This window comes from Pinus tabuliformis, chromosome Q (genome assembly GCF_031772625.1).
Source record: "Pinus tabuliformis cultivar Carrire ecotype Pingquan chromosome Q, CPIR1, whole genome shotgun sequence".
Classification (NCBI taxonomy): domain Eukaryota; kingdom Viridiplantae; phylum Streptophyta; class Pinopsida; order Pinales; family Pinaceae; genus Pinus; species Pinus tabuliformis.
In genome coordinates this window covers 900400107-900425333 of record NC_142296.1, presented here as the reverse complement: position 1 = coordinate 900425333, position 25227 = coordinate 900400107, and the positions used below count along the sequence as shown (strand labels likewise).

The window sequence follows — 25227 nt, the reverse complement described above, 5'->3', positions numbered from 1 at the left end:
CTAGGCTTAGGCTTAGAGAATGCTTAGGAGTATTGTGAAGAGCCTTGGCTTTTGCATAGCGTAGAGCGAGTATACTTCTTTGGTGGAGTAGGTGTTCTTGACTATAGTGTTCCACTATTGGGGCTAGAGGTAGTCAATGGTGTATGTATGGATGGAACTCTCACTTATAAAATTAATAATATAAGAGCCAACACAATTTCATGCATATGTTATTAATGTAGTTGGACTATTCTAGTTGCTTTAGAAATGTATGTTGTTTAACTTACGCTTTTTCTTATGAACTAAACTGTATGCAATTGTATGAATCTTGTTAAATGCGTGTTGTTGGATTAACTCGTCACTTTAATTTGTGGACTATTATGCATTTTAACTTGTGATGTAATTCCTCTCATGTGTTCCTTTCAAGCAGCGTACTATTACAGGCTTCTAAGTGGCACATTTCCTTTTCCCCTCCATGTGTTAGAACCTTCATGCATCGCACTTGACTCTCTGTCGGGTCATACAGTTTCTCTCACCCAAAGTTATCGTACTTACCACTGCGTGCTACCACGGTCAATGCATTACACTACCACCCACTGTTGCGACTCCTACTCCAAACGGTTTGAGGTCTAGTTTTCATATCGGGGAGATCCCATGAATGTTGGCGGGTCTAACACCGTCAACAGAATATATGAAAGACAACTAAATATTTGAAGGTCAAATATTATTTTGGGCCCTCTTCAGATTCTCCTCTTGTGTGTCATGTAAATATTTATTAGTTTGGAATCATTGGGATGCTTAGAAGCTCTCCCTGTTCAAACCTACAAATGGAATGTCCTCGAACAAAGAGTGGTACAAATATATAAGTGAAGGTGTGTGGCAAGTTTGTTAACTATTTTTCAATTACTATGTTGTGCACAAAGATAGAATTAAATATGATGACTTCTTTTGAAAAGATTAACTTGTTCTTGTACACAAAGATAGAATTAACTATGATGATTTCTTTTGAAAATATGATCTTGTTCTTGTGCACATACATAGAATTAACTACGATGATTTCTTTTGAAAATATTACCGTGTTCTTAAGTATGATGATTTCTTTTGAAAATATTACCGTGTTTTTAAGTACGATGATTTATTTTGAAAAAAAATACCTTGTTCTTATGCGTAGAGGTAGAATTAACTATGATGATTTCTTTTGAAAATGTTACCTTGTTCTTGTGCACAAAGGTAGAATTAACTATGATGATTTCTTTTGAAAAGATTACCTTGTTCTTGTGCGAGAGGTAGAATTAACTATTATGATTTCTTTTGAAAAGATTACCTTGTTCTTATGCGAAGAGGTAGAATTTAACTATATTGATTTATTTTTTTATATTACCTATATTCTAATACCCAAAAGTAAAATTTAACTGATAATGGAAATAATATTGGTTAACTTTTATTAAATCAAATAGTATATTCCAAGTAATAAATTATGCTATTCTCAATTAACAATTACTATAGTTCATTACTTGAGATATTTCAATAAACTTTTGTATATTTAATAACAAAAGTAAATAAACGTGGATTTGTATATTGCATTTGAAAGATGGACAAAAATGATAGTTGAATTTTGTATTATTTGTAATAATAAGAATATTCATAGTTCATGTAGGTAAACATGGTTTTATATGGAAAGGAAAAAGTGGGTTGATATCCATGGTTTTGCAACAAGAAAAAGATATCTTGGAATTATTAGGTACCATAGCTTTGTGGGTTTATACCTATGGTTTTATATTTTGTTAAATGTGTTAAAGACAAGATAGTTATGGTTTTGTAATTGATAATGCATTTAAAAATAAAAAGGTTAGGTGTGGTTATGAATTTTACTTTTATTTATGTAATTGCAAGGAAGTGCTTTCATGCCAAGTGATATAATAACTGATAAATATTGAATCCTTGAATTTGAGAGATATGGATTCTCTCGCGTTATATTTGAATGAAAAGCCATAATCTTTGGGGTTTTTATAATTGATATTTTAGTTAATCATGACATTAGGGTTTTTATTGACAATAGTGGTTGCAAGAATGAAGCCATGACTTATCAAGGCTTGAGTAGTTTTTAAACTATTTCGGATGAAGATATCATTATATATATGTTACGAACAAAGTTCATATACCGCAATAATCTTTAGAACTCTTCGAAGACAAAGACATTGTTATGAATATAATTTATATAAAAATAATGTAAATATAGTAATGATTAATTAATAATTAGTATTGAAGAGGCATGTCTAATGGAACATGAGTTTCCATGAAGAGACACCTTCCTAGATATATAAGTGGGCCTCATTGAGATGTTTGTTCTTGTGTTTCAGATGTTGATAAGGAGTTTTTCTGGTTTGACTTACCCTTATCATGTGTGTCGTAATTTCCTGATTTTATTTAGGTACCGATGTTGTTGAGTTGTCTATTGAATCATCACTTGGAATTTCTGTCATTTGCATTGCAACATTTGAGTACGTCTTCACTTCCGTTGGATTTGGATTTGTCTGAACAATGAGATTAATGGAATCTGTGTTTGTTCTTTTTTCTTTGGCTTGGACTATTACATATAAAGACTTCAATACTTCTTTTATGATTAGTTCTTCTAATTTGTTTTTTAGTGATTTCTTATCATCCTTAAGTTTCTTAATTTGAGTGAGTAGGCTTTGATTATGATTTTTGAGATGTAAGAATTCTTTGGTTTCTGATTCATCAACCTTATTTTCAATATTTTGACTTTTAAGCTTCTCATCATTTAAATTTATAATTTGTTCTAATAACTTTTGATTAAAGGTTTTTTAACGTAAATTTCTTCTTCCTTTTATGATAGATTCTTGTTGAATTCCTTCTTGAGACTTTCCTTTTCTTGTTCTATGTTGTGTTTTTTTATCTTTACACTTCCTAACTTGTGCAAGTAGTTTATGGTTATGATCTCCAACAATAATTTTCTTCATTTTGATTGGATATAACCTCATCAAGATCTTTTTGTTTCTCTGATATTGTGTTTTGATTATTTTGAGACATCAATTTCATAACATCTTTAAAGTCTTCTAATGAGGGCATTATTGATTCTCACTTCATTGTTATGTCTCAGAATGTGATCATCTTTTTCTTTTAAGAAAACATCAATTTTTTTTCTCTGTGTTTAACATGAACGTACGTGATTTTTAAAACCATGATCAACCAAGAATTATGTCAACCTCTCTGTCAAATACAGTTACAACACAAAATTGAGATATGTACTCATAATGATCTATTGTCACTTGTAAATCATTAATTTCATATTTTTCACCAAAATTATCTATTTCTTTGCCTACATTGGCATTTGAAATTAATAGGTGATTCGCTAAATTAATATTTAAGTAATTTTCCTAGTTACTTGTATTGATAATAATATTAATTATTTCCCCTTGGATATTCCCTTTTAATGTGAATAACTCGTGATGTGTGATTAAAATACCTTTATAGGAAAATTGTCCTCCCTTTATTTCCAAAATAGACTCTATTCTCTGTTTAATCAAAATACCATAATAATTTTATTTTATTTTTAAGATTAAGATATATATATATAATTTTATTTTATAACTATTATATAATTTTATTTTATAACTATTATATAATTTATATGAGTTATATAAATTGTATATCATTATAAGTTACATAAATTGTATATCATTATATATATAAATTATATAGTAGTTTTTTAATTTTTTTTTTAATCAAAACGACACAATGGGAAGACAAGGTTGATAAGGTACATGAGGTTTGATGGAAAACAAGGAACAACGACTGACGGGAAGTGTCGAGTGACAAGGCCTGATAATGTCAAGCGACCGATCAATGAATAGAACGTGGATTAGCGAGTGAGTCAAGCTTATTTGCGCTAGCTCAAAACTCGACGGTAAAACATATGAGCTCTAATGGATACTCATGAACGATAATGGCTACTCACGCGGAGGCGACATGAGCATCGTTGGCAACGATAGACAGTGAGACGCTGTGAATGCAACGTTGGATGGTCTTGGTCAGGCGACGATGGCAATTGGATAGTGTCAGCTATGTGGCATCATGTTTTAGTGGAAGCCTGTCATGAAAAAACCAATGACGATTCTAATGTAGATGGCAACTTCAACTTCCAGGTAAGTTTATGTTTTTTTATATAGGGTTCTTTTAATATATATATATATATATATATATTTTATTTTTTTTAATGTCTTTTATGTAATCCTTTTTTATTTATTTTTTATAACATTTTTTATTTTTTATTTTTTGACATTTTTTTTTCAAATTTTCTATATTATCCTATTTTTTCCCAATCTACCTTTTTTTGTTTTTTCCTATTTTTGTTGTTTTTTTTTTAATTACATGGCCAAAGACCTAATGGGAAAAGAATAAACTCCAAATTTGTGTAGTGAAACATTTCAATTTGCAACAACAACAAGGTTGACAAAAAGATTGATGGTTAAAGGCCATATCAAATTGGTTCTCTACAACAGTTGCGTGGCCAAAGGATCGAACAACTCTAATACCAAGGTTACCAATAAAGTTCGTATACTGCGATAATATTTATAACACTTCAAAAACAAAGACATCCATCATTTCACTTGTATTCAAATATTATTATAAATAACTTGTCCTACGATGGATGTCTATTATGAATATAATTTATATAAAAATAATGTAAATATAGTAATGATTAATTAATAAACATTAATTAGTAATTATTACTAAAGAGGCATGTCTAATGAGACATGACCATCCATGAAGAGGCACCTGCCTAGGTATATAAGCGGGTCTCGTTTGTAACAATCACACATATATGTACACTCAACAATTCTTATATAAATTATATTCAAAACAATATAACTATTGTTATATGCATAATGATAAATCTTCAGATGCAGATGTACAATGGGAAACTTGGTTACCAAGATATATTGATAACTTGTGATGAATTGGTACAATGGGAAACTTGGTTACCAAGATATATTGATAACTTGTGATGAATTGACAATGGTGAAGCAAAAAGAGAAAAAATGTGATAAACAATCATGTCACAAGGATATCGTACTCTAGTGTTGAAAGTTAATAACAAAGACAAAATATTTATAATACTACAAATATAGTGAAAAGAACAAATGGAAATTATTTTCATTTATATTCCAATTAATTCAATGAATCCAAGAATCATGTTATCTTTATGCTACAACAAATGCTTCCAAAGCAATGGACAATAATCCAATGACACTTTCAATAAATAATAAGGCGAACAATAAATAAATAAATAAAGACATAATTTTTCTATAGTATGTAAATATCACTCCAAATAATTACCAAGTTAATATTCTTGTTATACTACCTAGAAACAATGATTCATTTGTTTTCAAGAATATTATGAAATTAAAGATTATTTATGAATATTATATGAATATACATGAAATATGTTCATAGCGATGTTAAAAAATGTAAAAAAAAAAATGTTCAAAGAATTAAGAGTAATTGAATTGCACAAAGAGTTATTTTAACAATAACATTCATAAAATAGATGGACACATTGATTTTTTTAAATGTGTAATGAGTTTTATGGCATGAAATATTCAAATTGTTTTGTCATAGGAAAAACAAAATGGTATCCAATCATATCATAAGATGGGACAACATAACATACCAGACATTTTTTTAGTGTAATGAGTTTTATTACATGGAATATTCAATTTGTTTTGTGTTAGGAAAAACAAAAATGGGATCTAATCATCATATAAGACAAGACAACAAGACAGATGTAAACATTGATTTTTTGATGTGTAATGAATTATATCACATGAAATAATTGTTTTGTAATAGGAAAAACAAAAATAGAATCCAATTATCACATAAAATGGAACAACCAGACAAAATCATTGATGCAAAATTTGTGAGTATTTGTCTTTTCCTTAAAATTTCACATTTGTTGTTATTTTTATATTTCAATTAATTTACAATAATCTATCTATGTTTTTTTACATAGTGCTCACATACAAAGAAGGGCCATTTAAATGTTTGATTGACATTAGATTAGAAATAGGTTTTAAGTATATGTTACTAGCAATTTGTAATAGCTATGTTAGAAGTGGTGCTTTTTGGAAATTACTCGTGTGAATGATTTGGAACGTCTCCCAAGTTTCAAGTGAACACCCATCATCAAGGGAAACAACTTTGTTGAATATAAAAGAATATAAAAGAGAAACAACTATTTGTATGCATGGCAGCATCAATGTTAGTTATAAAATACAAACATTTATGTGGTTAATGTGTATTAGTGCATTTTTAATTGGTATAACTATAGTAAGCACACTGTTGCTCCTTATCAAACACCAACACCAACATTGATACATTCAATGATACTGTTACTATTGCCGTTTTTGTTATAGTTTTTGTAATTGAGATTTTGCAGTGCACAAGTACATTTAGAGTTGCTCCTTATCAAAACACCAACATTGATACATTCAATGATACTGATACTATTGCCGTTTTTGTTATAGGTTTTGTAATTGAGATTTTGCAGTGCACAAGTAGATTTAGAGCACCGATGCTTAACAAAATATAGTAGATGGTGCTTTATCGTATATAACATGCATCAATGTATCTATCGTATACAATATGCATCAATATATTTTAAATAGTGGCACGTCAGTGTGCCATTCTATATTGGACACACTGAAGGAAATAACCTGTGCTAAAAGCTTTGGCTACCCAGATTTCTAACTACAATAAATCTTCACTAAAAGCCTCTACTTTCCTTAATGGAGGTTTTTGTAGAAATTTTTTAAATAGATTTGCTCAATCTTGTAACACTAAAAATCTTTGCAACAAGTTTTTCTTGTAGTGCACACCACATGCTTGTAAAATACCATGTTATAATACCATGTTCCTAGGGAGCAAGAGTGTCACCTTACTCCCAAAATTATCACCATATATGGTTGAGATTCATTCCCATTTATATGCACATTATAAGTCTTTATATTGGTCCTTCCAACTGCAAAAACTTTCAAAGACTTCAACTTATATGTTCAGATTCACTAATTGTAATTTGAGGAGGTAAGAATATACTTTCTCATTATGGCAGAAAAAGCTTATGTTTTTCTTGGTGTTATCCAAATTCCTGCAACAAAGCCATATATGCAACGACATTATCGCCTTACGTATTAAAAATTGCTGGAACAGAACTCTTTAATAAATCAAATTTCTCATTACATCCAAAAGCCAATGCTCTAAGAGGTTTCCTTAGGGAACCAAACCTAGACAGAATTGCAACAAAACCCAAATCTCTTTTTCAAGTAGAAAAGAAGTGAACTGTTCCATCCTAATTGAAAGGTTTTACAAATCAAATTGCAACATATATTCGAGAGGAAATAGGATAGTAGGCAGTTAAAGGTTAACCATTTATCTACTAAACCACCATAATCAAATAATCAAATAGGACACACAAACAACAAAGTTGCTCTCAGTTGGAAGGCAATGCTTGAAGGTTTTCCAGGTATTCTCGGGAGAAGCTTTGCATTCACTAAACTTCATATTCCCTTGCAATTGTGGGTTTATTTTTACCTTACACAATTAGGTGCTTCTTTGAGACATTGTTTGAAGTGTACATACCAATCTCATTGACTTCTTTTTGGTTATTCATGGGCATTAGACATCAGTATTTCACCTTTTTTGTCATCTAAACATGACCAGAAATTTATTTCTTGGTCGTTCCCCTTCCTGCTTGCTCACTACATTAATACATCACTAATCAATTTGATATGCATCATATATGCAGGGGTGTGTTCAAATTTCCTATCCCTCAGAATCCTCTTGCCCCATTTCTCATTCTGCTTTGTTTCCTTTTCTGGTAATAAAGTTTGTTGTCAAGTTTTAGGTTTAAAGTAGCAATGGTAAACATGCACTTGAATATTTGATGAAGCTATCCCTAAAAAGGAAGGAGATGACTAGTGAAGGAAAGGAGAAAAATGACATTGGAACGATTTAGAATCAGAGATGACCAAGATAATGAAATGTTCCAACAACAGATTTTGAATTTTGGAAATTGTTGCTTTTGTGTTTGCAACTGCTTACCTCAGTAGCTCAACTGCATCTTCCAACAGAATCTGAATATACTTTAATTGTTGCAGTAATGTGCACTGAAATCTGGATCCGATGGATTGATTCTTTTGTGTCTAAAGCTGAGTCATGACATGAGAAACTTAATCTAATGATGCTAATTTCTTCCATATAGGTCTTCAATTACAGGTTTAGCTTCATATGAAGTTTTACAGACTCCTTCAACTGGAGATTTGTCTTCTTGTGAAAATAAATCTTCTTTATGGACCGACTCTCCATAATTGGGATTAGAAAGAACTTTTGAGATGAGTGAGAAGCCCTATGCTCCAAATCTGTGTCAATATGTCCTGTATGACCTGTATCTTTTATTTCGCAAGCAACTTCAACTACAGATTCATCTCACATGAAGACAAATTTTCCACATCTGCTGGTTCTTTATGCTGGGGATTACAATGAACTTATGGAGATGAGTTCGAAGCCCTGTGCTCTGAACCTGTAACAATATCTCCTGTATGACTTGCATCTCCCGCTTCATAAGCATCTTCAACAATAGACTTATCTTTATGTGAAGAAAGATTTTCTGCATTGCCAGGTTTTCTGTGTTGATGATCAGAATGAACTTCTGGGGCTTGTGGAATGACGCGCTTTATATCAGTGCCAATACCATCTGTATGACCTGCTTCGTGCACTTCACAAGCAATTTCAAAAGAAAATTTCTCTTTGTTTGAAGATGCATCTTTTGTATCGGCAAGGGGGTGATTAGAATATTCATCAATGACAACCATATTATCCTTCAATTCTTTCAGCCCAACTTCAAGGGACTTGATGGAATCCTCATTACTGACATCTGTGCTATATTTTTTATTCAATTCTTTCTTTTTCGCTTTCTTCAAATTCTTTCTCTCACATTCTTCTGCTTTCCTGGGTGAAGCAGAATGGATATCTTAATTGAGTACCTATAAAAGAATTTTCAAGCTGAAAGACTGAATTAGCACTGAAAGCAAACACATACAAGTGTCTACTATAGTACCTTCTCTGCACCGCTTCCTCTTCATCTAGGAGCTCCATTTGCAAGCGGAGGGACTCTATATCTTTCTCGGTAATCCATGCCTTGACCTGTCAGGAAAATATGATCAGAATAGTAATTTAGTGAATTCTGCAAATTCTTATCCTCAAAAGTAATATGGAACACAGCATAATGAGAAATACTACAAGAATTTATAATTCTAACGCACAAAATTTCTGAACTGCATCAAAAATTTGAGAATGTAAGTTTCCATAGTTAGACATCATTATTAATATTTCTACTTGGAAATAATGCTTACTTTAGCAAATAGTTAGAATTGGTTTGTTGAGCAGTTGGGTTGTTGAGATATTTTCTCAAAAACCAATCTCTCAGTTTAGAAGTTGTTAGATCTAATAAGCACTATATATGCTTATGTTAACGGTGCTAGACCCGCCAACATGTCAGGGAATCTCCCTAGTAAGAAGTCCCAATTAGACCTCAGACCGTTTTGTGTAGGAGTCCCAACAGTGGGTCGTACAGTAATGCCTTGACCACGGTTTCGCACAGAGGCAAGTAAGATGTCCCTGTCGGTAGCAAGGGTGTGACAGCTGCAGTAAGTCAAGGAAGGTGCATGAGAGGTTCTAACACACTGAGGGTGAGGTGAGTACGCCCCTTGGAAACTTGTAATAGTATGCTGCTTGGAAGGAAACACACGAGCGAAGATGCATCACAACATGGAAGGCAAGTTAGCGAGCAATCCAAAGTGATGGTTAAACCAATAGCACATTTCAGAAAGATTCATACATACTTATACAGAATAGTCCATACATGCATGCGCAAGCAAACAAATACATATGTTATTTAGAGTAAACAAGATAGCTCGAATATAATACAACATATGCATGAAACGTGTTGGCTTTGTTATATTAAGAAGTGTAAGTTCCAGTCATACAATACATCCATGTCCAACCACTAGTCCCCATAGTGGAACGTTACAGCCACAACCAACTGCTCCTCCAAAGAGATACTAGCTTTGCGCAGCGGAGAAGCCAAGGCGCGTTACAATACTGTCCAATCTTTCTCTAAGATATTCCTATCGAAGCTTGGCTGACCAAAATCCTTTACAATGAGTTATGAAGGACTATTTATAGCAAAGGGTGGGGTGGCCCTTGACATTCCCCTTTGTGACAGCTCATCTACCCTCATGACTCTTCATCTACTCTATGACTGTTACATCCAACTATCAACACTTAACTTACACTTGACAAGACATTACATTACAACGCACTGTACCCATGTGAGACAAAATGGCTTGAGTAAGCCATGCAAGACATCACTATGATTCGAACAACCGTGGGAAGTCCAACTCTTCGACATCCTCGCAATGATCGATAGTAGCGAACTAATGCCAAGATCGGTAGTCCGCGATGGTGTTCGTATACTCCAAGGTGACATCTTTCTGGAACCTGACTCTTGCCTCCATAGCATCCGGGTACATTGCTCGGGCTCCTCTGTCCAACTCGTTTGATAGCATGCGCATCATTGTCTTCAGCGCAACCAGACCAGCAACATACTTGTGCATGATGTTTGCACTGATTGACAAGTCTGGGCTGGTGGCTATGTGCATCAACTTGTCAAAGTACGAGTCAAGCTCTAGTCAGACCTGTGCCTTTGTCTTCGCCTAGGTGAGAGTCCCAATAGATGGGATCGCATGTGCACGCACCACAACATCCATACTCTTGAATACACGTGCATGGGAAGCCTATAGACTAGTGATGAGCTACGGGAGCTCTTCATAGTTACAGATTTGACTCCGAATGCATGCCTTTTGCTCGACTACTCCGGGCTTCATCATCTTAGGCAAGTGAAGTAGGGCTCCCTTGTATCTCATCGTCCATGTTTGCATGTAATCAACAGTAACATGCACGTTCAACAAGATACGTGCTCTTCTAGCACATCGCTACTGCCATCCATTGAGATGGACGACTGCCTTATGCACGGTACCAAACTTGGAATACAACGCCCGCATGACTGTGTCAAGGGACAATACTTCATCTAGTATTGCCTTCTTCAATTCTGCTCGGGCGGATGTTGTAACCAATTCTCCTCCTTGCTTGGTCGTTTGCAACTCCTTAGCCATTCGCTCATTCTCAGCTATCAGAAAGCGAACACTCAAGCTAGTGGCTTCGGCATATGCTCTGGTGGCATCGACCAATGTTGTTGGATGTTTGCGCACATCAGACACGATCACTCATTCCTCGAACTACGCAGGAGATGTATGATCTTCCGGAGTTGACACTCTGCGAGATTGCACAACTCTATGTTGAGACTCGTCGAATGAGATGTTGTGCATCTCTCCTTCCGGCTGATCTCCAAGGATCTCAGTGTCTCCTTGGTCGCTTGGGACTTGCTCGTCTTCTGGATGTGGTGAAGCTGGTGGGTCGACCTCTTGGTGGTGAGGCATGAGGTCGATGTCTTGCTCTAACTCCTGCCACTCCATATCCGTATCCATTTGTTCAAGTGCTCGCTCTATCTCCTAAGCGAAGTCCTGCTCCTGCAATGGTTCACCCTATTTGCCTAATGCTAGTTGTTCTGATGAGTCCACTACCTGTACAAACATTGTTTCATTTGTTTGAACAAGTTGTGTCCCCTGTTGTACCTATTTCTGTTGCACTTCCTTCTCTTGTCTGCGCAGCTCCTATTCCTTCCAGAGTTGCTCCTTCAACTCATGCAACTCCTTCTCTGTTTCCTCCATTCTCCGTTTCTCTCTCTGCCTTTGTGCATTTCGCTTGTCGCGATGTTGCCTCTTTGCCTCTATAGCCATAGCTGCTTTCTCCACAAGTGGATCTGCTCAGAACTTGCAGCTTTGCTCTTCCTCCATGCGATCGACAATCTTCCTCTTGCTCTTATCACGCACTAGTATGTTCACCTCTGCTGTTGTTGCTACTTCTGCTGCTCTCTGGGATGCTGCTTCACGTTGCTTCGCTAACCATTCCACAATGAAGCCGACCAGTTCATTGAGTCTAGAGGAGTTGTAACAATATCTCCATGGGTTCTCCTCTGCCCAATGACATGTCCTGTGGATCCAATTGAACTGTACTCTTGCGTAGTGATCTTTCAGAAGACAATGCAGGTCATACGGATTATAACTTCGGAGGTCGAATGGATACTTCTTAATTTGTTCTGCTTCGACATCCACATGCTTGAAACTCTGAATCTCATATAACCCAATGCACAACAGAAGAGCGGGCCAAGGTACCTTCTTCTTCTAGTGCATCCTAACTGTCAATCCTATCGAAATGTGATATACTACTTCCTACATGATGAGTATGTCCAAGGAAAACTCTAGTAGAACATGCGGAGACTTCTCCGCGTTGTACATCTGTATGAAGGTGCCGGACAGTGAGGCATACCAATCAGCTATGTCTATCAATGCCTCCATTGTTGTCTTTGACATGCAGGGTGGATCCTGTTCGAATATCATCTTGTAAACCGAGGTGACAAAATGATTGGACAGCGATGTGATAACTCCTCTGAAGCTACATTCGAACAACATCTTACAATAAGTGTTCACAGCAGTCTCCGCCAATGTCCATGTCCACTTCAAGCCCGAGAACTCCTGTCGGGCACAAATTTCATCCAAGATGTAGGCGGACATGTAGATCTCTGCTTGCATACCTTTGAGCAGTTGTCGAGCACTTGTTACTTGTTCCTTCAGCTGATGAGCCAACATGTCGAACTAGTTGCATACTTTGCCTTCTCTGGCCAGTTGGTCTAATGCGATCACCCAACTCTGTGGGAAGGTTTCCTTTCTTTTTTGGCCATACAATCAACATGCAAAGATGACCAAGTATTGATACGCCTTCCGCAATATCTTTGTCTTGTAGATATGGCTGGGTGTCATCCTAAATTTAGTCGGCTCCTTTACCTAGTTCTTCGAAATGTCTTTGGAGTTGGCATTGCTACTGGGTAAGCTGAAGGGTGTCTCCATGATGATCACGGGCTCCGACATCTGATACATCTCATCATAATCCTGTGCCTTGAAGGTAGCAATATCCGTCCCGCTGACACTGCTCAATGTCATCATCTCGAGATCAGTGTGCGAGACGATCCAATGTATCATGTCCGCGCACGGGAACGCGAGGTATCTACATGCAATCTGGTACAAGCTGAACTTGTGAATGTTCACATATACTTGGTGGTCTTCAAGGTCTTCCCCAAATGTGCCTGCAAATGCATCATTGACCTCTTGCCATTTCAACTTGATGTCCTTGTCTACAATCAGCTTGGTGTCTTCATAGATCGGCAGACTTGTAGACACTCGCTCAACTGCTACTCCAGTTGCACTTCCGTCAGTGTCCTTTGATCCTGCTCTCTTGGAGGCCATTGATCCTGAATTGCTAAGAGGCGGACGAACACCTACAAGATCTGGAGACAAAGCGACATGCATGGCAAGAAATCTGTCAGTGAAAACCAAAGCAAACTTGAGGAACGACATGCAACATACCTGGGGATTGACTGACAAGGATTGCACAATTTCTTCTAGGACATTGGTTGACTGGCTGCCAGAACTGCGCAAAAGGTAGTTTGGGCTGTCTGGGAGGGTGACTGACTGCTGAAATTGCACAATGTGCAATTTCAGTTGGCAATGGTTGTAGGCTCAGTGACTGCATTTCGCAATTTTCTGGGCTAGCAGTCACTGTCCCTCAGAATTGTGCAAAGCAAGCTTGGAGGACAGTCACCAAGCAGAAATGTGCATTTCCTGAGGGGAAGACAGAGCCTTCCCTCTCAGGATTGCGCAAGGCTACCTTGGTGAGGCAAAGTCCGGGCCAAGGCTGGCCAGACCCGCCGACGAGCAACTGAAAACAAATGTGAAAGTGAATGCATGGTGATACTCAGTGTAAGCAGGAGTGAATGATCGTGCATGCAAACAGTGAATGAAAGATTCAAAAAACGGAACAACATGCATGTGGGTGAAGCGAGTCACTGAATCAGCAACCGTTCGTGCAAAACAATTTCATGCATGCGACAACAGTGAGATGCTAATGAAAACTGAAACGGTGCTAGTACAAGCTAGTATGCATGTAAACGACAACAAGCATTCACAGAAATCAAGCAAACAACACTCACACAAGTGAAAACACAAAAAGCGATAGAAATGTTGCAAAAGACAAGTTAAGACCACTTACCCATGAATAGTTGAGTTGGATGTGTCGAAGAGTCCTGGATGTGTTGTGGGATGTCAAAGCTCCAAGATCAATGTGAAGAAATGAGCTCTGAAGCGTCGAATAAATAAGTTTGAAGCTCATGACGTGCATGCCACAAATCTAGGAAAAAGCAACACTTGGAGGAAAGATTCTAAAACGATCTTTGCATGTAACCTCCAGCTGCTAAAAATAGCTCCCTAAAATCTAGGGATGATTTTTGCATGTAGCTTTTTCTATTTCGGGAAAAAGCAGGCCATGCATGCAAATCAAGTTTTCTTGGTCCCAGGTGGAACCGGTCAACTCAACTGCACATGCAACAGTCTACTCAGCTGGGAGGAAAAAATGCGCATTTCTGGGAGGGAGCTGGGCTAGCTACCTAGGAGATTTGCGTAATTTCTGGGCAGAGCAGCTGACTATTGCCCATGATTGCGCAATTCCTGGGCTGAGCAGCCCTGCTGGGAGGAATTGCGCAATTTTCTCAATGAAGCTTGACTAGCAAATTTGTGCAATTTTGAAGCCCAGTAGGCTTGCCAGATACAATTGCACAATTTTCTCAGTGAAGCTTGACTGGCAAATTTGCGCAATTTTGGAGCCCAGCAGGCTGCCAGACAGAATTGCAAAATTTCTGGAGGGAAGGCTGGTTGCCCTCTAGAATTGCGCAATTTCTTGAGGGAGCTACTCAGCCTGCAACTGGACCAAGTCCAAAGAAACAACTTGTGAAGGGAATGCAACAAGCTTTGATGGATAGGTTGTCATTCTGCAAAAAAATCACTGAAGCTTGTGTACTTGACGAAGCAAGACATGCTGCTGTGAAAGGTTGGTAGGGAGGCTCCAAAACGAAGCTAAGGCAAAATTTTGGAGGGTGGTTGTAGCCGCTACAACAGCTTAATATAATTATGTGATTATTGTGTAATAGAAAAATATTTTTCTGTGTGTGCACATTTCCAATTTCTTTCATGCTATCAGAGTTGGTAGCTTTGGGTTTACTCCTCATAGGAAGGCCGAGTAAATGTGAGAGGCCATGAATTGATTCTCAGTGATTTAAGCAGTTGTCCACAAGTCATCTGACAGGAATGCCCCCTTCTCATAGTTTCACTCAGCACGCTTAACCTGGGTCATACTCTCGTAAGACAGCGTGGAATCACGGGCAAACATAACATTATTGGCCACATTAAGATGTTGATCATGTGTATTCAGCTGGTTGTTCGAATAGAGAGTCTGTATTTGCTGTGGCGAATTTTCTTGGCTCTGAGTGCAATAGATGAGTGACAAAACATAATTTATTTTTTTTTACTTTGGAATGCTCAGCAGTTTGGAGCTCAGAGGTATCAAAAATCCCTGCGATGTTCAATATTACTCCAAGTTTACAGCAATAGCGAGGGCATTTGCTTGGTTATGATATACAACTACAAATTGAGCAAACTGGATTGCCGTTCAAATTTCTCTTCATGTGGAATACAGAAACAAATAGTATTCTCTGCACAAATGAATTTGGCACCGGATGAATAGGCTTCTTTCAAAGTTTGCATTACCGGCGAAAACAAATCCAGTAGTCAGGGGTGGATCCTATTCCACAGCAAGCAGATTTAGAGTGCGAAGTTAGGAGCAGTTTTCACATAAACATTTAAGAGATCCCTGGCATGAGTTTTACAATTGAATGCTGCATGTCTATGTTTTCAACAGTAAAAACATTCCACTGAGTTCTTGTTTTTATTGACTCTGCCCTTTGAGAATAATACCATCTCATCATGTGAGTTGTCCTCTGTGTTACCTGATTTCATCCTCTTCTCTTCTGCTAAGAGTGCTGCAATCATTTCATCTAATGATCGAGAGGAAAATTGACTCAAGGTGCAAATAGCTTATCTTAATGCTATTTTCACCTTGAGGGAATGATTGCAGCACTCTTAGCAGAAGAGAAGGGGATGAAATCAGATAGCACAGAGGACAGTTCACATAATGAGATGGCATTATTCTCAAAGTGCAGAGTCAATAAAAACGGGAACTCAGTGTAATGTTTTGACTGTCGAAAACATGGACACACAACATTCAATTGTAAAACTTGTGCCAGAGATCTCTTAAATGGAAAATTAAAGGAATTGGCCAACATAGCTACCATTGAAGACTTGCCAGAGGCCAACATTGAGGACTTCTCAGATTGTGACAGCGATAATGAATTTAATACAAAGCCTCTCATGCTTTTCTAAAACAACTATCAGTTATAGTATTAGTTAGATGTTATCAATATGTGTATGTGTGTGTGAAGAAAGGTCAGTTGCATAATTGACTGTTGGATAAGCTCTGTACTTAGACATGTTACCTATATAACTAGAAGTGTGTATTTCGGTGCATACTACTAGGATGGAAACTTGTCCATAGAGATATTCAATATTTGGGCTATTCTTCGGGCTAGTCAAGAAATGTCAATTCTGCAAAGTTCATCAACGATGGTCAGAGGCAGGTATGTTTCAAATGGAGATCAAGTGGTAGCTCGTGTGGTGGTGAAAAAGAGCAGTGTCTGCAAGATCCCAGAGTGAACGTAATTGCTGATGAAGACCATATTAGACTGATGTGATTTATATGTAATTTGTGACTTATGTAATAAGCGTTAAGGGGGGAACTTGGAAATAACGGTTACTTTAGCAAATAGTTAGAATTAGTTTGTTGAGTAGTTGGGTTGTTAAGTTATTTTTCTCAACAACCAATCTCTCAGTTTAGAAGTTGTTAGATCTGATAAGCACTATATATGCTTAATGTAATTGTGTGAATATTGTGTAATAGAAAAATATTTTTCTGTGTGTGTGCATTTCAAATTTCTTTCTGTTCTTTTGGAAATAAACATTGTCGGAGTTTAGAAGCGTCCCAACATTTTGAGTGGGCGCTCCATCCATCATCAGGGGAACCAACTCAAGCTTTGCTATCCTCTGTTTTCAAGTAGACTATAGGGTATATATATGCAAAAATTGGTTTCAAATATTTAAATTTGTTACAAAATGAAACAACCCACTCAGTGTAATTTCTACAAGGACAATTCAACCAAATGCAATCACCAGAGAAAACGTACCAGTCTCTGCTCGACCAAGAAACCTATGGAAGCCACTAGATTCTTAATTTTGTGTCCTATCCCCTCTTCTTCTCCTTCAAAGATAAATTTCTGAATGTAATCAGATGTTCTGGTTTGCAAAAATGTCTTCTCACTTGCAAGATGCAGTGTGCGAAATAGTTCTGCTGACGGGCATCGATAATTGGACTTGATTTGTAACAATTCCTGTTACATGGATTCATCAGCATTAAAATAGACAAGATATTACTATACAATGCTAAGTGAGAGAAAATGTAACTGGATACCAGAAGGGAGGCCCCAGCTGTGAAAAAACTTTTTGGCAGGGGAAGAATGCAAGAATTGTGAACAAAAGACGTCAAATACTTTATAATTGAGTCTCCCGAAATCCCCTGCAAAAAAAAAAATGCACACCATTCACTCGTATAGGACAGAAACGATTTCAGCATAAGTGAGCTTAGAATTTGAAAATGAAGGGCTAACCTCAAACATTATGTTGTCAAAAGAAACTATGTCTCTGGCCTTGTCTGGCTGGAGCTGCACATGCCAAATTAACCAGAAACAGTTATACAACAAATCAAACGTATAAGCATGCAGAAGACAGTTCCTCCAGAGATTATAACATGATGATGACTTGAGGCGGGGTTAAAACTTAAAAGACCTTATCCCAGTATGCTCTCAGCTCAGCACTCTGTTTGAGTAAGTCCTCCTGTGCAACGTTAAAGATTAGAGAAGAAAGTGCACAATCAACCTCAAATTTTTTTAAATAGAACCCAAACGAATTACACTGAGCTAGTTGCATACGCTGACGTCGAACAACATGAAAATTCAAATTACAGATTTATGGTAATCAATCAACATGAAAATTCAAATTACATATTTATGGTAATCAATCAAAAGAAATCGGGGATCATGCCGCATACTAAAAGCTGTTGAGAAAATTTTATGTTAGCAACCTTTTTACTATTCACAATATGACGATGTGTCTGCACGTGCCTTCGATAGTTGAATGAAGAGCAGAATTGCTGAGAGCATTGCTCACATGTTAGTATCTGTACGTCAGAGGGTCCCAGCAAAGGCCATTCAGCATAACCTGTAATAACAGGAAAAATAGTTAAATTTAAATTAAAGAAGGATAATATAACTTTAGGAGAGGCACCTGATGATACATAAGCCACAGCTAGCCATAGGTCGAGAGATATCTGGCTCACCAGTAAATTTTGCAGCAGCATATGCATAAGCAGCCACACCTTGTGCAATTATATGAGAATGGATGCCATTAATTGGAATAAGGTTCTCAACATTAGAATCTGAAAAGGAAGGATCGACAGTCGTAATTGTTTCCTGAATACTCTCATTTGGAAGTAGTTTTTCTTCATTCACATCTTTGAAGAATGTGTTCAGATTCTCTTCATCTAAAACATCGAGCCAGTGACCCCACTGCATGGGATGCGTTCCAAATCTTGAAAATGCAAGAAGAAGCTTGTTTCCAACTGCATCTGCAACAAACTTCAACAATGACACCTGGGCTTTTCTACCTGACTCACTTTGCTCCATTGACTCGAAATCAGAATCAGATAAAACATCTTCACTTCCTGGTGGTTCCATGCTTATTACTCGAATTGATTTGTGCAAGCGCCGTTCAGAGACACTAATCTATCTGCTACACATAACAGGTTACATAATCAAAAAATGGCTTCAAGTTTCCACCATTTTAAAATAGAATTCTTATGCAGGGATGTATTCAAATATCGATTTCAAATTTCTTAACACAAGAAAAAATACAATCAAATCTGCTGTTTTTTGCAGGAAAGTATAAAGAAAACACATTTCCAGAAACACATTAAGCAATATTTAATCTAAATGTTGAACTAGCAAATGTAGTGTGAAAACTCTAATATTGGTCACGGCCGCCAAAATCTGATCTGCAAAAAATTGCTTCATCCTTTCAAAAGATTCAATAAGTTTGATGCCTTGTTTTCACTCCACAATAAAGCATGACTGTATCATCTGCCAGAAATAAAAACTATAAAAGAAGCTATGCACTTGAATCTGGGGATTGCTGACTCTAGTAAAATCCATATAGTTTAGCTAACATTTTGCACTGCTGACATCAGTTGAATAAATCGTGTACAAAATTGATCCCACTTTACAAACTAAAAGAATTTAATGAGAAACATTGCTTATGTTAGTGAAAAAAGTTATGTTTAAGTAGACTTTCATTACAAAAAATAAATATATTGCAGAAACAATTTTTGAAAAAAATTTGAAATTCTTTTCAAAATCGCTGATCTACTGGAACCAAATTAAAGTACCAGCTCCAGTTAGAACTATAATCAATAGCACATAATATTCTGTTCTATGAATTTTTGACATAAAAGCCTATGCAGATTAAGAATATCAAGTACCTAGTGGTGCCACAGTTTAAAAGAAAATATAGTTGAATAAAGATGGGGAATGAAAACAAAAATTGGAAACAAATGGAATTGACAGATAAGTCCAGGGCAGTGCATGTCTAAAGAAAAATGTGGAGCAGTGTTGTGGCAATAAAAATCATTTTCAAGTAGGCAGCTACAGTACTGTTGAAACTATGCATCTGACTCGCTTGCTATATGAACGGTTTATTGAGCACAAATTTGCAGTGACTGGTGAATTCAAAAAGTACCGTGTTCCTCAAGCTGATCATGTTCTCTTTTATTCATTTACTGTTTTGTTACAACATTTTCTAAGATATTTCTAACTTCCTAATCACATATATGCTATGATATTAAAAAAAGAAGGCAAATATTCTGATCTCATCAATGTATGTGCATGTCACCTTTAACAGATTATAAGTCTTTACTTATAGTACGTTCAAATATTATGATGGAATGTATATTGAATCCTATTTCTATAAATTTCTCAATATTAATGTACTATTTTGGGACATTTTTATTCATGATTTGTATTTAAGGGTAAATTTTGTTACTGCCTTACAATATAAGAGCACTTGACTGAATATCTATCCTACCGGCTAATATCTCTCTGGTTATTGGAGGATCTGTTGATCAGTTATACTACAATTGCGATTATAATACTTTTATTTATCTTTTTGGACAGAGGAAATTCATACCTGAGGTGATTTTCGTTCTAAGATTTATTGATGAAGCAGGACTGTTATTTTTCTGATTTCAGGACAGGAGCAAGAACAAGCCACATTAGGGTTTACTCAATTACCTTTCCTTACAGACATGAGAGAAACATTGTTCAAGCCTTATTGTTGAATTAAACAATTCCACCCAAGTCATCCATAAGTTGGATGCAACTGCACTGAGCTAAGCATCTAACCACTTCTCATAATAAATTAGATCAAGAGAGCATATTTTAGACCAGCGTTTGAACCGTCACCTGCTAGAATTCACTGCCAAGCTGTGAGCCTTCCTGTTGTGCCATAGTGGCTGCTCAAACTCCAGAGTGTGATGGTATTTTGAAAGCAATACAGCAAATACATGTTGTGTTGAGTAGCGAAGCTACTGGACTCAGCACTCTATATTCCGATCCAACTATCAGTGATTATGCATAACTGCCAGCTATACCGTTGAAAGTATATTGCATTACATTAATTATAAAATTGCTATAAACTAGTTTTTCACTCAAGATACCATGTCAAAGGTGCTTTACAGTTTTTGGTCAGTTTAAGATAAGATGTCCTATTTGAAAGCCCTGCAAACGAATGCTTCCAAAAGTTTCAGTATCATCTGTCTCACACAATAAGACATAGAATTATCTTATCAGGTTCAAAGGGCCAATATCTTAAGTCTTAAGCTAAAATAATATAAGTATAGTTTGAGTAAATTATGTCTTGTCTGAGTTAAACATGAATATACTTAAACGAACTAGCTAAACATTTTCATTTGGAACAGGACTGATTTTAAAACTAGCATTCACAGCATATTTCAGAAACTTATGCATAACCCTGTTTCAAGGTTCCTATTCATGATTTTCTGAGGCCAACTCCCTCATCAAAACAATAGCTTAAAAGCGGGTCTCATTCCATGATTTTGAAAGCCTGTCGTCAAAATGTTTCTTGATTTTCTGGAGAAATTATACAATTTCGAGAGAATTCCGTGCAAGGCAATTTATTATATTGCTTGCTTGGCTCACATTATATTCAAACAGAGTTCAAGTCAGCAGGTTTTCTGTGTCGAATCTTTTTTGGCATAATTATAAAGACGGAACATAGCAAGCTCTATCAAATGCATTTTGTCCTATAAACTAGCCTTGGATGGATTCTTGAAGCTCACGGTTTTTGAAAAATATAATCTAATCAATATCTGCAACATAACCAACATAAGGTCATTGATTTAGTATTAGCCATTTTGGTATGATAAAATAACCAGTTAAAATGAACAAAACAGAAACCCGTGAAATAAAGTTGCAATTATATGGAATCAAACAGCATATGCTTCAGTGACAGTGAATAGCATGGAATAAACATAGAAATACTAATAAGCATGATATCAGTACCTTGTAACTGCATGCTTCTGCCCAGAGCCCACCACCCCACATGAATTCAATACCCTGCACAAAAAAATAAAGGGCAGACATAAAGAAACCTTAATTAATGAAAAAATACCGATTAATTCAACTAAAAGTAGGTGGATGTGAACCTCCACAAATGATGACACATCTTTTGAAACCTCTGGGGTCAAAAACGGGGAGAGTTCCATTAACAGAAAAGTGTCTGAAATAAAATTCGAAATGAAGCCCTATGCTCTATTGACTTCTCTAAATTGGGGATGGGCAGGAGTCGGCAGAACACTAGGAAAAAAACGCCTGAAATTGAATTATTAAAAATAAAGCCCATATGAAAAGATGGAATATGCCCAAAATGGACATTTGAAATATGATCAGGCGAGGCTTTCTTGGGTTTGGCGTTTATTACAAACGTCGATAGACTTCCAATGTTATTGCCCGACGACATTTGGTTGAGCCCATGAAGGATGTGTAAGTCTATCAATTCATCGATTTGACACAGATTTCTTTAATGTTTTAAATAGAAATTGACATAGATTTTTTTTAAATAAAATAAATAAATAAATAAATTTTATGTTTTAAATTGAAAAATTAGGTTAACGGTAATAAATATAGATTTGGAAAAAATTAAATGTTAATTTGATTTTATATATTTTATATAATATTTAAAAATATATTATAAAAAAATAATTTTTTATAATTAAAATGTTTATTTGGTCTTATGTATCTTCTATATAGCATTCAAAAATATAATTTAAATTGTATTTGAATTTTAAAGAAGTTTGCAGGTGAGAAATTTGATTCATTTTGCCAAATGGTGCACTCGTATTTAAGATGGATCTATACTAGTAATAATAATAAGTCAAAAATATGGATAAAGATTTTACACCACTCAAATTTAACATCCACTCTAGTTTTGAATCTATGACCTTTTAGGAGGAAACAAATGCTCTTAACCATTTGGCCCACTCAAGCTGTATTTTTTTAATTTTTAATTTTTTATCTTTTATTTTGTATTTAATAAAAAAAATTCCAAGGAAATATTTGAGCAGATCCACCCGAAGGGATCACATCCTCTCGGCTTATCAGTGGAACCTAACCTAGGAGCGTCAAGGAGAATTGACCACATGACCTTCCATTAGGGAGATGATTTAGCAATGGGACTCGACTAATTGATCTAAAACTCATAGATCAATTAATATGAATAAACTAAATAAATTTATAAGTAATTTTTTATATAAATTACAAAATATAATAATCTAGAAAATATTTTTATTAGAAAACTATAAAAAAAAAACATATTTTGAATAGATGAATAATAATACATTATGTTGTTTATATAGGTTGTTTTTACATAGAAATAAATGTTGAAGCATTTTCTTATACCATTTTAGGTTTCTTAGTAAGATCTCAAGCCAAAAGAAGCTACCCTCAAATATCTTAAAGATATATTTCTATGATGTTTACATTTACTTGATTGTAAGTATAAGGTGGTGCATGGTGATTGTCCCCACAATTTTTAAAACATAATATAAACATTTGAGTTATATTTCTGAGTAACTAAGAGGTTAAACAACATTAGGATTCAATAATTTGTAGTTATGTAAATGATGTTTTAGATTACAAACGCTATGGTATGATTATGCATGAAGAATATTACACCAAGAAATTAATAGAGCAATCGCATTAATTTAGTAATTATAAGACAAGCTCAAAAATTTTTGTTAAGAAAGTAAATATTTATAGATGCTCATGAGAAAATGCTCAATACAATCATTTTCTACAATCTTTCTACACTTTTCTATAATCTATCCACAAATCTCTCAATTAATTATTCTCTATCTAAAAGAAACATTCGAGACATAACAATTGGATAACAACAATAATTCTAAAATATGACAAATGATCATTATTCTAACATTTCTCTCCCATAATGATCATTTGGAGAAATTCCAAGATCATCTTTAGAACTTTTCCTTTGGTAGTGCCTTGGTGAAGATATCCACAAATTGATCTTCTGTTTTGCAATAAATGATCTTGATCACATCTTGTTGAACCAAGTCTCAAACAAAATGATACTGGATATCAATATGTTTGGTCTTCTTGTGGAAAATTGGATTCTTGAACAATTTAATAGCACTTTGATTACCACAAATCAACCAAGTAGGTTGCTCTTGTTGCTCATGTAGATATTCCAGAAGTCTTCTTAACCATATTGCTTCACAAGTTGTTGTTGTCGCTACTTTATATTATGCTTCAGTTGAGGAGAGAGAAACTATAGGATGCTTTTGAATACTCCAAGCAATTGTTGTTGAACCCATGCTAAATGAATATCCTTAAGTTGATTTTTCGTCATTGATACAACTTGCCCAATCTGAATCTATATAACCAATCAACTTGAAATCCTATTAGATCTGTATAATAAGCCATAGCCAATTGCATCATGCGGATATCTCAAAGTCCTCTTAGCTTCCTTCCAATGCAATTCCTTGGGTTCAGACATGAACATGGATACCATATTGATTGCAAAATATATATCCAACTAAGTTGTAGTTAAATAGATTATACTTCCAACCAACTGATGATATAGAGTGACATCAACTAGATTGGAGTCATAATTTATGTGTAACATCAACCCAAGTTCCAAAGGAGTTGCCGCGAGTTTGCAACTCAACATGTTGAACTTCTTTATAATATCCCAAGTATACTTGGCTTGTGACATAAAAATACCATCTTCCTTCTATCATACTTCAATACCCAAGAAATAATTCAACTCACTAGGGTCCATTATTTCAAATTATACAATCATATATGACTTAAACCTTTGAAACAATTTAAAATTATTCCTTGTATAAATTAGATCATCAACATAAAGTGCAACAAGAAGAATGTCTTTTGTTGATTGAAGTATATAAAGATTAGGTTTATATGAGCAATTGGCTAAAACATGATCTTGAAAATACTTATCAATTCTTGAATAACAAGCCCTTGGTGCTTCCTTTAGCCCATACGAAATTTTCTTTAACCTGTACACATAATCTTCTTTTCCTGGAATCTTAAAACCTTCAGGGTGTTGCACATAGATTTCTTCATCTACATAACCATTTAAGAATGTTTATTTAACATCCATCTGATAAATTATCCACTTATATTGCGCATCCTATACAAGAACCATCATGATTGTGTCCATCTTGGCTACTAGAGCAAATGTCTCAGTATAATCAATCACTTCCTTTTTAGCATACCCATTGGCAACTAAACAAGCTTTATGTTTATAATTGAACCATCTAATTTATACTTAGTCTTATACACCCATTTAGTACCAATTACATCCTTTCCTTTAGGTGATTTGATCA

At 35.5% G+C, this 25227-nt stretch overlaps 1 protein-coding gene across 2 annotated transcripts; it reads right to left on the bottom strand.

The window, feature by feature from the left end:
* Positions 1 to 7774: 7774 nt before the first annotated feature.
* LOC149222377 (uncharacterized) lies at positions 7775 to 22341 on the bottom strand. 2 transcript variants are annotated; one of them, XM_089385414.1, is made up of 10 exons: positions 22006 to 22257; positions 21863 to 21916; positions 18568 to 19016; positions 18313 to 18449; positions 18018 to 18065; positions 17840 to 17893; positions 17644 to 17748; positions 17360 to 17563; positions 9116 to 9201; positions 7775 to 9006 (listed from the first exon to the last, which is right to left on the bottom strand). In XM_089385414.1, the coding sequence occupies exons 3-10, from the start codon at positions 18962 to 18964 to the stop codon at positions 8544 to 8546; spliced, it is 1494 nt and encodes a 497-aa protein (XP_089241540.1). In that variant the 5' UTR covers positions 18965 to 19016; positions 21863 to 21916; positions 22006 to 22257; the 3' UTR covers positions 7775 to 8543. The 2 variants fall into 2 exon arrangements, with proteins under 2 accessions (XP_089241540.1, XP_089241541.1); XM_089385415.1 differs by lacking the exon at positions 22006 to 22257 and adding an exon at positions 22281 to 22341 and having other exon boundaries at positions 8286 to 9006.
* Positions 22342 to 25227: the final 2886 nt, after the last annotated feature.